Here is a 15,524-nt window from a genome sequence, read left to right as displayed (position 1 = left end):
GCGTGTGTGCGCACACTCTTGCACACTCGACTTTGTTCACAAAATTGTACATGGGAAATCAACCCGAAAGGCTGGTAAATCGGCTTTTTGTCGGAACCCGAAATCCGGGGGTTTGGCCGCATGAATTATGTAATCATATTTGCACCAAGAGCCTGGGCAGCTGCTTACTAGCATGCATTTCCGATCTCTCTCTCTCTCTTCATCGAAGGACTAGCAGACTTGACCTGATTGTAAGGGTTAGTTTAACAAAGGATATGCAAGTCGGTTTTATACAACCCGCAAAGCTTGGTAGCACTTTGCGTCTTAGCGGCAGTTTTGTATGTGTTGCTGCGCCATTTCGTGCCCAACCACCCATCCGACTATCTCGACTGTGGCCGGACAAACCTCTCATCGCCCTGCTGCTCGTGATCGCGAAGTAGGATGATGATGGTAATTCCCTTGTCTGTCCTTGTCCCTGTAGTATTCATCTCTAAAAGACGGTTCCTGGTGCCGGCGTGAATGCTTGTACTCGTTTCCTCGTCGATACCGCTCCGAGGGCTGCTCGTGTGTCCGTCGCAACCTTGAACCAGCTTCGGCCGGGCTGCGCGGTGGCGTTGGAGAAGCAGACCGGGAGCGATACCGGTACCGCCCGTCGCCACTGCCGCTAGTCTTGTACCCGCTACCGCTTCCCCCTCTATCTCCATCATCTTCGTGCCGTCGCCGCGAGTAGTCAGGCCTTCGGTCGCCGTCACTCTGCACGGGTGTCCCGCTGCGACTCGCGCTGGCGCTGGCAATGACGTCCCCACTTCCGGCCTCTCGGCGCACGAGCGGCATATATCCTCGTGCAGTCGGCCTGCTGCTTCCCGGTGCATCCTTTCTCCTGCTGCCGCTTGTGGTCGCCCCGCGCTGGTCGGCCACCTGCTGCCGCTCCTTCGCCCCGAGGCCCAAGAGCTGTGGCCGTTTCTTGACTTGCATGGCCTCCGTTGGCCCATCACGCTTGCGTCCGGCGCCCATGCCCTCCTTCCAGCCCATGCCGCGCAGCATCGCAGCGCCAAAGCCTTCGACGGGGATTGCCGTGTACGTCTCGAGCGATGGCGCGTCCGGCCGGTCGTCGACGTCGTCGCGCAGCGCCTGTTCTTCATCAACCACCATCGGGATTGTCAAGCTGTCATTTACGCCGCACCCGGCGCCAGCTCCTCTGGCGCCGGCGAGCAGTGCCCGGCGCGCAGCTTCGTCCGCCGACTCGGGCGGCGGAGTCGTCGCTCCCCGGACATCTGCGGAAGGTGGAGTTGGAGATCGAAAGCCTGGTGCCGAAGACCCTGCTTTCTGCGATCCAGCAGCTGTGCGCACGACGAGCCCTTTGTGCTGCTCTTCATCTCCGATGCGATCGCGTGTCGCTTGCCCATGTACATTCGATCCGTTTGCGGCACCACTTGCACCGGTACGATGAAGCTCGCTATCGCTTCGGGGGACGACCGGGCCATTACCGTCCCTGCGCATCGAGTTCAAGCTGCCCAGCTCCGACGCCAGATCGCGTCCACGCCGACGCTGGTGCGCAATGGCGCGAAAATCGACATCGGGCAACACAGGGATGACGATCGGCTCCTTGGGTGGCAGATGCTTCTGTGCCAGCTCTGCTCCCGAGGAGGAAAAGCCGGTAATTGCCTCGCCGTCACGATTGCTGCTGCTTCCATTCCGATGTTCATGGTGCCGGTGCCGGTGATGATGATGATGATGATGACGATGGTGGTGTTTGGACGAGCTTGCGTGCTTCTCTTCGCCATCAGATCCAGAGTCGTCGGCGGCAAACACCGCCGCTCGACGGAGACCAGAGCCCCCGCCGCTGCTGAAGGACATTGCAGAGATCCTCTCAGTTGCACGCGCTAGGGAGAGGGGGCCGATGAGAGAGTCAGTCGAAGCAGGCGTCAAAGCGAGGCCAAGCCAGTCTTGCGGGAAGAGGCTTCAAGGGTGTGCTGCAGACGTGGGCCATGAGCTGCAGCTGGTGTTCATGGTCGAGGGGCCATGGGTTGGCGGCTGATATCAACAGGCCTGCTGCACCATCCTGTGCACATATGCATGTGCCTTTGAACGCCGCCCCTGACCATGCTGGATGCAACAGAGCGAGGTGAGGATGAATAGTGATGGTCGTGGCAGCGTCTCGTCTCTCATCCCAAATTGTTCGTAAGCGCGCACGCGTGGGTGAGATGTGAGAGAGCCGCGTGAGTCGACAACCTTCAAAATGTCAAAGCCACGCCGAGAGAAATGAGACGATGCTTGCTTGACCATTCTCATACCTGTGCCTCCGCAGGATACGGATGGAGTCAGCCAGCCCCCCTTGTCACAGAACTTCCTGACTGCCTATGCTGCCCGCGCTCGGGGCGAGCTTTGTGCCGGGGTCATAGCGGAGCACGCAAGCCAACGGCGGTCACAGCACTTGCGACAAGTCCACCAAGCTCCTCGGAGCAAGCAGCAGCATTGACGCCTTCGTCACCGGCACAGGCTGGCCCTCCACCACTGACCTGCGCCTCAAAGTGCCAAACTACACCTAGACCAACCCGGAAGACTACTCATTTCGCCCATCAGGCAGCTCGAGGAGCACTATGGAGAGCTCAAATATGAGCTACCTCAATAACATACCTGACGCGTCGGCTTCGTCCAATGAAGTGAACTATCAGGGACGGGATCCTTCGGCAGAAGCAGTAGTAGCAGTAGCAGGAGCACCATCCAAACTTGCTGATTACAATGACGCCTCGAAAGCGAGGAGCGCCTACCTTGATCACTATCTGAAAATGAAGAAGCAGCTGGACGCCTCGGCCTTCAGCAATGGGAGTACCCGCCGTGCTTCAGCCTTTGTGCCAGAGGCGGCGGCCGCCTCCGCTGCAACTCGTGCTAGAGCCAGCATGTCCAGGCTTACAGACGCACAAGCTGCCCGAGATACGTCGACCCGGGCCAGGAGCTCCATGTCCACTGCCAGAGCGAGCGCAAGGTCCTACAGCCGCGGCACATTGGCCTCGGACCAACGAAAGGAAGTCGTGCTTGTCAGCCCCGAGGACAGCGCGGACGAAGGCCCAAAAATTGTAAATATCGACCAGGACGACAGCGAAGCCGACGGAGAGGATGCTCTAGAGGATGAGATTATGCCAATTGGCTTCCGCGAGCCGCCCTCCCAGTCTGCCACCAACGAATCCAATACCGACGCTTGGGCCCAAGCGCTCGCGAAGCGTGGGAACGGCATGCTGATCGGTCGTGCAGAAAGAAGGATGCAGGGAGATGGTACGTCGCTCGTGCAGACAGAAGAGGATTCAGAGGTGCGCCCAGTGGGACTGCGCAAGAGCACTAGCATACACGCAAAGCCGCAGTCTCATCGTTCGACGACCGGTCAGCATCGTGCATCTCCACCGCGTCAAACGGCGCGCAAGGGCATGGCAAATGAGAAACGCCGGAAAGTGGAGACAATCAAAGACAAAGAAAAAGAGTCCGAGACAGATGGCGAGGCGGACGGTGCGCGGGATCAGATGTACAAAGAAGGAGAAGAAGAAGCGCAGGAGGAAGAGGAGGAGGAGGAGGAGAGGGCCAACAAGGATGCCGTCGACAAGAGCAGTGGGCAGGGAGAAGAAGATGAAACAGAAGCTTCAGCGGAACAAGTCCGGCGGGAAAGCATGTCTTTCATGCGACAACAAAAGAAAGAGAGTCATCGCGCCAAGGCGAGTGAGTCACTCGTGAGTTTCATAAAGCTGTGCACTTCATGCATCTTCTCCGTGGTCGCTCATGCTCCGTTGCTGGGCCGACCTTCCTGGGTATTCAGAAGCGAAAACATCAAGCCGGCACCAGCGTGTCGCCAACAAAGTCGCCTGGGTGCATCGCAGCATTATCAGCTGAGGATAGAGGGTCGGCGAGACTTGCGGAAGAAGATGTTGAAGCGAGTGATTCCCAGCTTGGGCAGGCGATACGCTCCAAGAGGACGAGGATGGCACTATCTCCCACCAAACGCGCGCGGCGACACGAGGTGACGACAAACCCTGCAGTCGTATTTCGAGAAGAATCTCCGCTGCTGACACCTCCAGAGGAAGCAATTGTGGTCACCGACTGCGACAACGAGCAAGCCCTGCTCAGAGGCTCTGCGTCCAACGCCATCTGCACCCTGAGGGCCGCCAAACAGCTACCTGGAGCTGCACCGCTGCGCGCGATCAGCGGCTTACACGGGAGTGATCATTTCAAGCCAATCGTCGGTCCGAAGACGGGTGGGCCCTTACACACGGACAGCACGCAGGGGAGATCAGCAGACACGACATGGGAGCACCTGGAACTGCCTTTTGCGGGGCCGGCCGTCGGCGCACAAGCGCCGGAGCAGCAGAGCTCGCGTATCGAGAATTTCACACCTTCCAATCAACGAGCTCGCGACAGGGCTGGCATCGTCATGCCGTCCTCCTCGGCCGCACTTGTAGGAAAGGATTCACAGGCTGCGCCGCGTGTCGGTCGGTGGCTTGTGCCTGCTCCTATGCGTGAAGTGCCTGCGCAGGTGACGTACGATGAGAACATGGACAGCGACGGCATCGAGTCTGGCGATGATCTGGATGTGCTCAAGGCTATGCGCACAGGCGGCCAGGCGCGTCTGATCGGCGTTTCGGGCTTGGAGGACGATATGTCACCCAGTCGACAGGATGGGCGCAGGGCGACAGGGGGCTTGCAAGTTCCTGGGTACGCCCCGCCACAAAGTTTACCTGATTCAAGCGCCCCCGCAGTGCAAGACTCAAGTTCTCCATCCGCTGGCCCTCCAACAGCAGCTGAACCTAATGCCCAGCAACATGTGATCTACTCTCCGACCTCCAAAATCGCGAGACATTACGTTGCAGAACAGGTCGAGGCCAGTCCGCACGTGCCAGTGTTCTTCAAACAGACTGTGATTGAATTTGTGATCGATACCCCCAGCCAGCTGGAAGACTCTTCCCTGCTTAAGGAGAAGGAGTCGTGGTTCATCGAATTAGGCTCGCTGGAACCCCCGGACGAGCTGCATAGCAAGCTAGGACTCATCATCGAGACGAGCCCGCCCAGCTTCACAGTGCAGATCATGGGCAAGCAGATCGCTCAGATGCTCTCGAGCAATTGGCGGCATTCACCTTGGTACGACGCTCTGGGACATCGACTTGACTCTAAGACTGGCAAGGCTCGTCCTGGGTCTTCCGCTCCCGTCTCGATGGAGGAGCATATGATCTTGCAGCGGAAGTATGATAGGCTGTTAGAGGACGATGTCATCAAGGAGGACCTAGTTGAGGCGCAGAAGCAGAACATCGCACTTAGAGCAAAACTAAACGGCCTGCAAGCCGACCTAACGCATTTGCAAGCCGAAGCAAAGGCCAACAAGGAGGCAATCACCAAGACCCAGAATGCCAACGCCAAGCTCACGAAAGAGCGGGACACGGCAAAGGTGAGGTCAAGCCGATTGCGAGCGCAGCACGATGGTATCGTCTTGCATCTGAAGGGCATACACGGGCTCGAATTGCGCCGTCTGCAAGGTGACAATGATCGCCTCAAGGCCCAGCTCCAGCTGTTCATTGCTCAACACACGCGGACGGACGACGCGGTGCGGCGGAAAGCTGCTGAGTATGACAAGCTGCGCGAACGCGAGGCAGATCAAGAGAGCGCACGCCAGCGTCACGCAGAGCAAGCTGAAAAGGCGTTACAGGCGACACGGGAAAAGTTGCTGGCTACTGTCTCAGACCCGGCTGTATCCGCAGAAGACAAGCGGAGAGCAATGTTCCAGCTTGCTGCAATGGGAGGAAAGCCGTCGGCAGTCGCCAAAGCTCCTGACTTATCTGCAGCGCCAGCTACTCCCGCCGGTGGTCCTGCCCCTACCCCTGCTACCGCCAAAGAGTTGCCGAGCATTGACGATGAACTGGCGGGTCTAGCGGACGAAGCTGCAATGGCAGAATCACTTGGTGATAGTGGATGTGGTGGTGGGGGTGGTGGTGACGAAGGCTATGCGCCTTCCGTCCGAAGAAGCAGGAGGCGTGCGGCACCGAGACGCGATTCGCCGCAAGATGTGTCACGGACACCAGCTATCGTGGATCCACCAGCAGGCGCTCTCGCTGCAGGGCCCATTGAGATAGACGACGATGTTGCAGCGTTAATGGAGGAGAACGAGCAGGCGGAGGCTCTCGATGCGATGCTCAAACAGCCATTCTCAGCAATACCAGCAAACCCTCCTGCACTTGCATCAGACCCGACAATCCCGCCCCAATTGGCCATCGTACCGTAGGCGATGTGAAATGCGCGAATTTTATGCAATCAGGCCTCCATGCAGATGAAACTCTCTTTTGCGCTACTTGGCATGGCTATGTATTGCAGGAGGTATCATGGAACATTGGCATCTCGCCCTGCGCCTGTATCTGGCGGCGACCTTCACTCCCTTTTGGCGATTGCAGGGTACCATCTCCGGCACGCTGTCTGGCAAGCACCTTTTCTGCGCTTTGCATAATTTTTCGCTCTGCGATCAACTTGCCCTCTTCTCTCGCCTTTTCGTCTTCCCACTCATCCCATTCGTTTTTATGGTCGACCCAGCGCTCCTGCACGTCCAACGCGCCTCCCCAGCCCATCGTTGTGCCCCGATCTGCAACTGTGAAGAGAGAGTTGGCCGACGCGGCAGTCCGTGCTGGCGGTTTGGCCATGACGGAGCCACTAGCCAGGTTGGACGTGGCGGCGCTGCTGCCCGGCTCATAGATGCCCATGTGGTCCGGCACTGTCTCAGCACCCGGGTCGTGGCCATGAGCGTAGATGTAGCCTGCTGCCTTGTCGATCAGGCGCAGCAGGCGGAACATCGAGTCCTTGTCCTCGACCGCGAGTGTTTCGAAGTTAACCAGGCAAAAGTCCTCGATGATCTCGCACAGGGTGCGGTTGAGAGCGCGGAACCGCTCTGCCCGCGGACCCACGGAGCCCGTGGAGCGTTCGAGCGCATGTTCCAGATAGCTCAGGTCTTGCACTTCGGTATAGAAGTCGAGATTAAATTCTACATCGTCAAAATGGTCTGCAAGAAGGTCGATCTTGCTGAGGACGTTGATGTGCGGCAGCTCGAGCATCAGCATGGCTCGGAGGGAAAGGAGGAGAAGCGAGACGTAGCGCGCCGCATCTGTGATATGCGATGCGTCTGTCAGATGTACCGCAACCAGACGCCAGTCCTTCTTTTGCAGGCGATCTAGAATGTTGCGTAAGCTGGGGTGATTTGTGGAAAGTTCGACTTGTCCAGGCAGATCAAAGACGGCGTAAGCGTCTGGCCCTAGCTGGTCAAGCTGCGAGTCGAGCCATTCAAAGTTTTCTTCGAGATATTCCATGCAGTAGAGCATGGCGCCCTGTAGTCCCAAATCACTTCATTCAGTATGAGCATGGCGCGAGGCTACATCGATGGTGACACCGACACACACACATTTGGGCCTAGGTCCAGCTCCTTCATCACATCAACGACGGTGATGAGCTTGCGTATGTCAATTGCGCAGTCGTACGGCAGTTCATCATTGGCCGGGTCCAGGTTGACGACGCTGACAGGACGTTTGAGAGCGGTGAGGAATTGCTGCATACCATTGCAATAGGTCGTCTTGCCTGAGCCCGGCGAGCCAATGACGAGTTGTCCAAATGGCATCGCGGGAATCAGGGAGACACGGCACGCGATACGATAAGCCGTAGAACTGGGTTGAGATTTTTCGTCCGTTTACATTGCCGCGAGTGCGGATTGCACATCGACATTGTCGAATGACCCGGGGTAGAAACTCCTCAAAATTGTCGCGAGCGAATGAAGTTGCTGAGAGCGCAGACGACAAGAGAGAGGAGTACATATGACGCGCACTACCAATGCAGAATACGGAATACGGGACACGGAACGTGGATGCCATTTCGAGCGAGAGTATTCCATTCTTTCTTTTCCGTTAATACTTGATTTTTTTTGGCAAGGATGCAATGCCAAGCCCAATTGTGGTTACTAGTATGAACTTGCGTCCATTTGGGAATGCGTCAGGATGGCGCATGGGCTGTTGAATGTAGTAGACTATGTGGAAGCGCGCTTATCAATGTACCTGGCCTTGCGAATGCCAAGCGGCCAAGTCGCAGAACGTGCCTCGCCGCAGTCAGGACAAGGCACTTGAGAAGCGCGTGTGGTGAGGACTGAGGGCTGAGGAGACACGTTGCGTCCTTTTTTGAGTGCATGCGCCCCCACGATAACAGCGTGTCATCAAAGGTCAACAAACGTTCGTCATTAGGCTCGATCTACAGCAGAAAAGCATGGCTTGCATCTTGCGACCGTGTTTCTCACCTCATTGAAGGCGTCAAAATTTCCTCATTCATCTGTATGATCGGATAGACTTCGAACAAATCCAGGAACACATTCTTGATCGGGTGTGAGCGGCTAGCCTTGCGATGGAGAACAGCAGTCGAAGGTCGAAACGAGTCTTTGTTGCACGCACTGGACGAACCCCGCTGACCGTTGTGTCGCCCGCCACTCCTCCATGCTCTGCTCGTTCGACATCCTCGCTCGTTCTCAGTCTCTCGCATCGAGGAATATCTTTCTGAGCAGTCCTCACCGCAGCTCACCAGGGACACAGCTACCAAAACTCCTGAGCGCCCGGAGCAAGATTAGCAAGTAGCGCGGGCCGGGGGGATTCGGAAATATGAGCAGAGCATTGCATACATACCACGGTCCATGCACATTGCATTGTTCACGCTCGATATCAGTGTGGCATTAACCATTTGGCGCAATACTACTGTCGCAAGATGCGCCCACGTTGATCAGCCGCCTCGCAAGAATTGAGAAAGCGCTGGTGACTTTTAACTTCGACTTCGCTTTGGACTGGACCACAGAAAATATCGACATGCTCTTTCGTTCGGGCGCTCCGCCGCTGAATGCTGAGTGGCGTGCAGAACATGGATCCTCGCACGCCTTTGATCCCACACGAAACACTTGTCGCTGCAGTCAGCGGGCCATAGCTGATGGCCGCATTATGATAGGCACCACTGCGTATCGGCTCGTCGTGCTCCATGCTTATAAATGGCCAGAACTCTGACGATACAAGCCCACTCACACCCCTGCCCTCTTTCTCGCTGCCCGTGTCTGCTTGATCCTTTTCCATTCGTGCTTGGTGGACTGATTCTGCTTACGTACTTGGTACATTATATTACTCCGTCTCACCATGGTCGCTACTCGCTTCGCCCAGCTTTCTGCGCTGCTGCTCCTCGCTTCGTCTTCATTCGTCAACGGCAAGAAGCAGCAACGCAGCGTCATCCAGCTGATCTGTGAGTGCGGATCTACATGCAGATTCTCTAAAGGATGGAGGAGGACTTGATAACTGAGACGCTGTCTTCCATTATCTTTGTAGCCGATGGGTTTGGTCCAGCATCGGAGACTTTTGCTCGCAGTATTTACCAATACGAGAACAAGCTGCCATGGGATGCAGAGCTTGCGCAAGACAAATACGTCATCGGACAGATCCGGACTAGGGCGAGCTCTAGTTTGGTGACGGTGTGTTCATCATCCAAAAGGCATTCCGTTCGGCGTGAAGAACAAGATGTACTGACCATGACGAATGTGCCCTTTCTCTTTTTGACAGGACTCGGCGGCCAGTGCGACTGCCTACTCCTGCGGCTTGAAGAGCGTGAACGCATACATCGGCGTGGATTCGGATAAGAAGCCGTGCGGCACCATCTTGGAAGGTGCCAAGGCGAAAGGGTACAATACCGCGCTGGTCACCACTTCGCGAGTGACTCATGCCACTCCAGCTTCCTGGTCAGCACATATCGACGACCGCGATGCCGAGGCAGAGATTGCTTTACAGCAGCTTGGGAACTACATGCTCGGTCGCCAAGTCGACATCCTCATGGGTGGTGGCTGGGGCTACTTTATCTCCAACGCGACGACCGGCAGCTCACGGAAGGATACGCGCGACCTTATCTCCGAGGCCAAGGAGGATGGCTGGCAGGTCTTGATGAACCGCACCGCCTTTGAGGCACTAGAAAATGGCAAGAACTTTAAGTACCCTACACTCGGCCTCTTTGCACGGAGCCACATGTCTTACGAGGTGAGGAGCAGAGCGGAGCTTTCTTTGCCAGGCATATTTGAAAGCTCACACACTGTCCTTCCTCGCTTATTATCGCAAAGATTGACCGAGACCCAAAGAAGGAGCCGTCGCTCAAGGAGATGGCCATTGCCACGCTCAATTCGCTTAAAAAGGCGGACAAGCCGTTCTTCATCATGATCGAGGGAGCTCGTATCGACCATGCAGCCCACAACAACGATCCCATCGGTCATTACCATGTGAGCAGCTTCGTCCACAAGACTTCGATGTGAGCTGCTTCTGACGCGTCCGCGCGACTCATGTTTTCAACGCGACAGGACATCCTTGCCTACCAGGATATGGTCGAAGCCGTTTCTAAGTGGGTCGACGAGAATGACAAGGGACACCATGAGCCTGAGATCGTCATGATCGGCACGTCGGACCACGAGTGCGGTGGCCTGACACTGGGGGTTCAGCGCCCCGAGGACAAGGATGGCCAGTACCTTTGGTACCCCGATGTCGTAGCACGCGGCACGCACTCGACCGAGTACCTCGCTGCGGATTTCCTCAAGCAAGCCAACGCCAGTGCCGATGAGCAGAGGGCGTACATGGTCGAGACGATCATCAAGAAGGGTCTCGGTGTCGAGGACGCCAATGCTGATGAGATCCAGCGCGCGCTTGACCTCGCCAAAGTCAAGGACAGTGGCCTATCGCTCAGCATCTGGCTTTCCAGTTTGGTCAATTGGCGCGCGCATCTTGGGTGAGCCATACGTCTGTGAAATTGCACGGTGCACACGGAGCGTTGAAGCTGACCATCATTCCTTTGCGGCCTGTTCAGCTGGAGCACAACTGCACACTCGGGTTCGTAAGGATGATTATGATGGCTTCTTATTGAGCTCGAGTATTAATTAGTCTGTGCCTTTACGTGTTCAGGCACCGACGTTTCTCTTTACTACCATGAAAGCCCCAAGTTCACCAAGACGCGCTCTGAGCGCATCGAGGAGTTTAGAGGCAACCACGAGAACACATGGATCGCAAAATGGACCAGCCATTGGCTGAAGCTCGACTTGCAATCCATCACTGACAAGCTCAACAACGGTTCGTACTCTTGGTACACCAAGCATGGCAATGACATTGCGAATTTCACCGTCAACCTTGGTGAGTGTGTGCACGAACACATACCCTCTATCGACCCAGAGTCCAAGACTGATTTGTTTTCCCTTGCCCCCTCGCCTCGTCGGCCTCACAGACAAGTACCACGGTGGTGTCGCACGCGTCGTTCCAGCTCTGCCAGCCTCCGCAGCTGGCCGTCGTGACAACGTTGGCTACTCTTACAACGACAACCTCGAGCTGCTCCGCGACTACTCTGCTCGCTCGCACAGGGCTGCTCGCCGGTCGGAACTCTGAGTAGTTCATTGTATCATCTGGATGGCTGTATCTCAAAATCTAATGTCCATAGAATGCTTGACATGATTCGTGCTCACGCGGTGTTGCATCCTTTTTATGAGGCGAGGCGGCTCTGTTGGTTTGTTTGCACCGATTGAAAGAGGCGGAGTTGGGCCGGGTTGCACAACTCCACCTGGTCCATCCTTCGCGAGCGGTTCCATCGGATCTGCGAACCTGCGAAAGCCACTGAAGGTGACCTGGTGGATCGTTATTCATTTACGATGTAAGCGTATTATACATCACCAGTCGTGCCCTGGCACCCGAAAGAGCTGCGCATAGGCGAAGTACTGGTTAGAGAGTAATACGGGGAGAAAGGATCGAGGTCAGCCGCATGCATCGAAGAAGTATCTCGAGCGTCGTCTTCGCTCCGACTCACATTTTGCACTGTGTGACGAAGACGGATGAACGCGTGCACAGATCTCGTCAGTTGCAACCCCGGCTACAGCATTGCGAGCCCAAACGCCGGACTCACTGAGACGGAGTATAGGCTGTGGTGGCGACATGGACACCAGCGTGTACGAGACTTTCGCAAGTCCTTCCGTTTTGATGAGTGTAAAGAGTGACTTTGCAACGGCGCCGGGGAACTGCCGTGCGGGGAGGGAACAGAGAGCCGCAGAGTCAGTGATCGCCGAGATTCGATACGCCAAGGCTGACAATCGGAACATACCGAGCCCTCCATGTACCACCGGTGGTGATATGTCGTGAGCTTGATTGCAGTCTGTCGGTGCAAAAGATCGCGCGTAAGAAAATGAACCACCACCACTTTGCGCCGTCGAGCTTTGAAGTTGTAACCATCCTCGAACTCACCCAAAGTGTTCGTCGAAGGTCTTTGGCTTCCATGTACATATCCAGTAAACTAAGGTACGCTTTCGCAGAGAAGCGTGTCTCGATGCACTTAGTGAAAGCTTCCGTCGCCTCTTCCTTGTGCTGCAGCCTTGAGGCGAGATCGCCTAGAATCTCCCATTCCATACCCGTCTTGTTGTACGGTATGTTCTGCGCCTTGTAGTGTGCCATCTCCGCACGCCAGATCGTGTACACTCGTAGGTCCTGCGGGATCACAGGGTGGCCGTCCGGCCACGCGCCACGGAAACGAGTCAGCAATGTTTTCTCCAGGTTTTGGAGTGGCTACTGCCAAAGTTGATACGCACCTCGTACAGCACCATGAACAGGTTATCTAGCCATCGCTCGCATAGCCGCTTGTTGCTGAAAGTGTACGCGCCCCCGCCAGCAGCAGCAGTCACACCACCAGCGCTGTGGAGGTCCTTCTCCACAGCAGCGGATACGGCTTTGTGCTTATCCGCTTGCACCGACCCATTCACGACGCCAGCTCCAGCTCCAACAGTGCCGGTGCCAGCAGCGGCGCTGTCCGTGCGCTCGTGAGAGTGACTCGCTTGCGCTGTCGCTGGCTTCTCGAGCGGTGGCGGCTGAACGCGGACTGACGTGTTGGCCGTGTCGTCGCCGGCAGAAGCATTTTCCTTGCTGCCATCCTCCGTCAACTCGTCCTTCATATACTGGTCCAGCGCCTCTTGTTCGCGTTCGTGATCACTCTCGGTAGAGATCTTGATGGTGGGTATCGATTGGGAGGAAGCGTCCGTTGCGCTGTTGATGCCCAGCCCACCAAGCTTTTCCCCGAGCTGGATCGTCTCTTCCTTCTCGCCATCCCCTCCGTCTGCCGTCTCCGAGTAATCGCCTGGTTCTTGCTCCTCTGCATTCTCTGGCCCAGCATCTGCCCTCGCATCACCATCCTCTTGCGTAGCTGTTGCTGCTACCCCATCCGCAGTGCCGTTGGTGTTGGCAGAGTCGATGACAGAGGAAGCCGCCATGTCAGGCTGCACCTCAGCGGCGGCGGCAGAGTTAGCACCGGGCACGCTCTCCGCTGCATTGGTGCTCCTTGGCTCCTGTCCAGACTTTTGCAGCCTGTACTCTTCCTCCATGACGAACACCGCGCTCCTGCGCTTCAGCAGCTCATCCCAGCCGATGCGCGAGACGAGCTTGGTGAGGAGGGTGTACGCTTTGGCGAACGTCCCCCGTAGCGCCGGAGCTGGCAGACGCAGCAGCGCGACGTCCGCTTCATTGTCCTTGGCATTGTCTTCGTTCAGCAGGCTCGAGTCGGCGATGAATTGTTTGACGGGGAGGTGAGAGCGTGCAGGTGGTGGCATGCGATGCAAGTCACGTTCGTTGTAGGTGAACATGGGGCACGAATTCAGTGTGAAGAGTGCCTGCTCCGTAGGAATGAAGTAGTCAAGTTCAGCGACGCTTGGCGGAATAGCTCCCAGTCACAATATGCTCCTGCTCCAGTGGCAGACTCACGCTTTCGAAATCGCCCAGGTCGATGTAGCACTCTGTCACCTTCGCCCAAGTGGTGAATTCTGACGGCGCGCAGTTAACAGCCTGCTTGGCCAGGCGGAGTGCCCAGTCATGTTTGCCCCTGCTCCTCAGAAAGTCCGCCTGTACGTGCAATAGGGCGTATGACTGAGGGTTCTCCCGAATAGCGTGGTGCATGATCTGCACGGCTTTCATCTCCTCGTCTGAAGATATGTGATTGTAGACTCCCGTCAGCACGTGCGAGCGTCTGCGATGGAAGAGATCAACGAGTACTCACGCATCCCGATGTACGCTGAAGCGACGAGCGCTGCGACCTCCGGCTCTCTCGCGTACAACTTTTCGAAGAGGTTGACCGCGTGCTCGTAACGATTCGCCTCTCCAAAATATTTCAAGATGCCGTTACTTAGGTGGTTGCTGACGACGGTGGCGACTTGGATCTCGGGGTCGGACCCGAGCTGCCAACCTTTGAAGAAGAGGTTCTCAGCCGCTTGCAGGAACCTATGCTCTGCTTCTGGCGAGGCGATCGGGTCGAGCTTGCGGTAGCCCGCGAGGCGGTAGTTGACATCATCGGCGTATAGTATGCTTCGAAGGAGCGCCGAGAGGTAGACCTCTTGCCATAGCTCTGCATTCGGCGGATGTCGTTCACCGCGCAGGTCGACAACGTAGGCATCGACGCTGCCGGGAATGCGCACCTCGACGCGGACGTCGACGCGGGAGAAGGCGTTGAAGCAGCAGTAGGTCCCTGACTTGAGCTTGTAGGGGCCCTTGCCGGAGAACCAAGCTGGATTCTGGTCTAGCTCGTATGTTAGCGAGTTGATGTAGGCAGCAAGCGCGGCTGACGAGGAGGCGTCCACGCCAGAGACGTAGTGATACGAGCCGATCTGTGCACACATTGTGGTCGGCAGTATTAGACTGGTTAGCCGGGCACAGTGGCGCTCGGAAAAATTTGCTACTCACATCCTTGGATGCAGCCTTACCCGTCGTCTTGATGACATGACACAGATCTGGCGGTCCCAGCTCGCGGAATGAGGCTAGACAATCACGGTCGGCGAGAGCACGAATGATCTCACGTCAATCCTACCCATCTCGATCGACTCAAGGCGGCCAACACTCACCTAAGGTCTCTGTTCGAGATTCCAATGACTCGCCGAGGTTGACCTCGCTGTGCGACCAACAAGAAAACGCGATGACAATGATTAGCGGACGGACACGGCATCTCACAAATGCCTCCGGAACCGAGCCGTCTCACAAGAATTCTGGCTGGTTGAGGAAAGCGTCACCCATTTTAGCGTAGGTTCAGGGCCCCTCCGGGTTCTTTACGCCTATCTCGGCTCGAAGTGCAAAGTCCAAGCTGGAGTGAGCAGAACCAGGCGCCTTGCCCTTGGCCACCCGCAGCTGGTGGACGCGCTCAAGCTTCGTTCAGACGGTGATGTTGGTGCGCGTCAATGATCCCGTGCAGACTGCTGTAGCCTCCTAAAGCGCGAGTTGTGGCGACAGGCAGAGCTAGGGGCAACGAATCGCAGACAGTGTGGCTTGGGTGCAGCACGTTGAAAGCATATGCAGCTCGCGGATGCTGCTCGATGGGAGTGCTAGCCAGTCTTCTGGAATCTTGCATGGGGGTGGAGGGTTCGCGGACAACTATCACTGGCGCGCTGGCGGTTACGCTGTGGCGCCTCGAGAGTTCCGTCCGCCGAGATTAGAGTGAGCGGAACGGTACGAGGATTGACAACTGGCAGAGCTGCA

The 15,524-nt window shown here is 56.6% G+C and overlaps 5 protein-coding genes across 5 annotated transcripts; 2 read left to right on the top strand and 3 right to left on the bottom strand.

Annotated features, from left to right (window-relative positions):
* Window positions 1-193: 193 nt before the first annotated feature.
* On the bottom strand, window positions 194-2,037 carry K437DRAFT_252903 (uncharacterized protein). The gene has a single exon (XM_013390957.1). The coding sequence runs from the start codon at window positions 1,834-1,836 to the stop codon at window positions 388-390; it is 1,449 nt and encodes a 482-aa protein (XP_013246411.1). The 5' UTR covers window positions 1,837-2,037; the 3' UTR covers window positions 194-387.
* Window positions 2,038-2,265: 228 nt separating this feature from the next.
* On the top strand, window positions 2,266-5,353 carry K437DRAFT_1101 (uncharacterized protein). The gene is made up of 3 exons (XM_013390891.1): window positions 2,266-3,698; window positions 3,785-4,964; window positions 5,144-5,353. Exons 1-3 carry the CDS (start codon window positions 2,580-2,582, stop codon window positions 5,206-5,208), a joined length of 2,364 nt encoding a protein of 787 aa, XP_013246345.1. The 5' UTR covers window positions 2,266-2,579; the 3' UTR covers window positions 5,209-5,353.
* A 945-nt stretch (window positions 5,354-6,298) lies between these two features.
* On the bottom strand, window positions 6,299-7,712 carry K437DRAFT_241728 (uncharacterized protein). Its single transcript, XM_013390956.1, has 2 exons — window positions 7,397-7,712; window positions 6,299-7,322 (listed from the first exon to the last, which is right to left on the bottom strand). Exons 1-2 carry the CDS (start codon window positions 7,607-7,609, stop codon window positions 6,312-6,314), a joined length of 1,224 nt encoding a protein of 407 aa, XP_013246410.1. The 5' UTR covers window positions 7,610-7,712; the 3' UTR covers window positions 6,299-6,311.
* Window positions 7,713-8,832: 1,120 nt separating this feature from the next.
* Window positions 8,833-11,433, top strand: K437DRAFT_1041 (alkaline phosphatase-like protein). Its single transcript, XM_013390890.1, has 8 exons — window positions 8,833-9,252; window positions 9,336-9,478; window positions 9,567-10,034; window positions 10,115-10,270; window positions 10,349-10,770; window positions 10,849-10,871; window positions 10,944-11,168; window positions 11,260-11,433. The coding sequence occupies exons 1-8, from the start codon at window positions 9,150-9,152 to the stop codon at window positions 11,415-11,417; spliced, it is 1,698 nt and encodes a 565-aa protein (XP_013246344.1). The 5' UTR covers window positions 8,833-9,149; the 3' UTR covers window positions 11,418-11,433.
* Window positions 11,434-11,499: 66 nt separating this feature from the next.
* K437DRAFT_241722 (chaps-domain-containing protein) lies at window positions 11,500-15,361 on the bottom strand. Its single transcript, XM_013390955.1, has 11 exons — window positions 15,031-15,361; window positions 14,897-14,943; window positions 14,739-14,812; window positions 14,059-14,662; window positions 13,767-13,984; window positions 12,605-13,675; window positions 12,264-12,503; window positions 12,124-12,174; window positions 11,929-12,040; window positions 11,833-11,840; window positions 11,500-11,743 (listed from the first exon to the last, which is right to left on the bottom strand). Exons 1-11 carry the CDS (start codon window positions 15,063-15,065, stop codon window positions 11,696-11,698), a joined length of 2,508 nt encoding a protein of 835 aa, XP_013246409.1. The 5' UTR covers window positions 15,066-15,361; the 3' UTR covers window positions 11,500-11,695.
* Between the last annotated feature and the right edge of the window lie 163 nt (window positions 15,362-15,524).

This window comes from Tilletiaria anomala, assembly GCF_000711695.1.
Source record: "Tilletiaria anomala UBC 951 chromosome Unknown K437scaffold_1, whole genome shotgun sequence".
Taxonomy (NCBI): Eukaryota; Fungi; Basidiomycota; class Exobasidiomycetes; order Georgefischeriales; family Tilletiariaceae; genus Tilletiaria; species Tilletiaria anomala.
The sequence above is the reverse complement of the archived record's forward strand: the minus strand, read 5'-3'. Positions and strand labels throughout refer to the sequence as shown.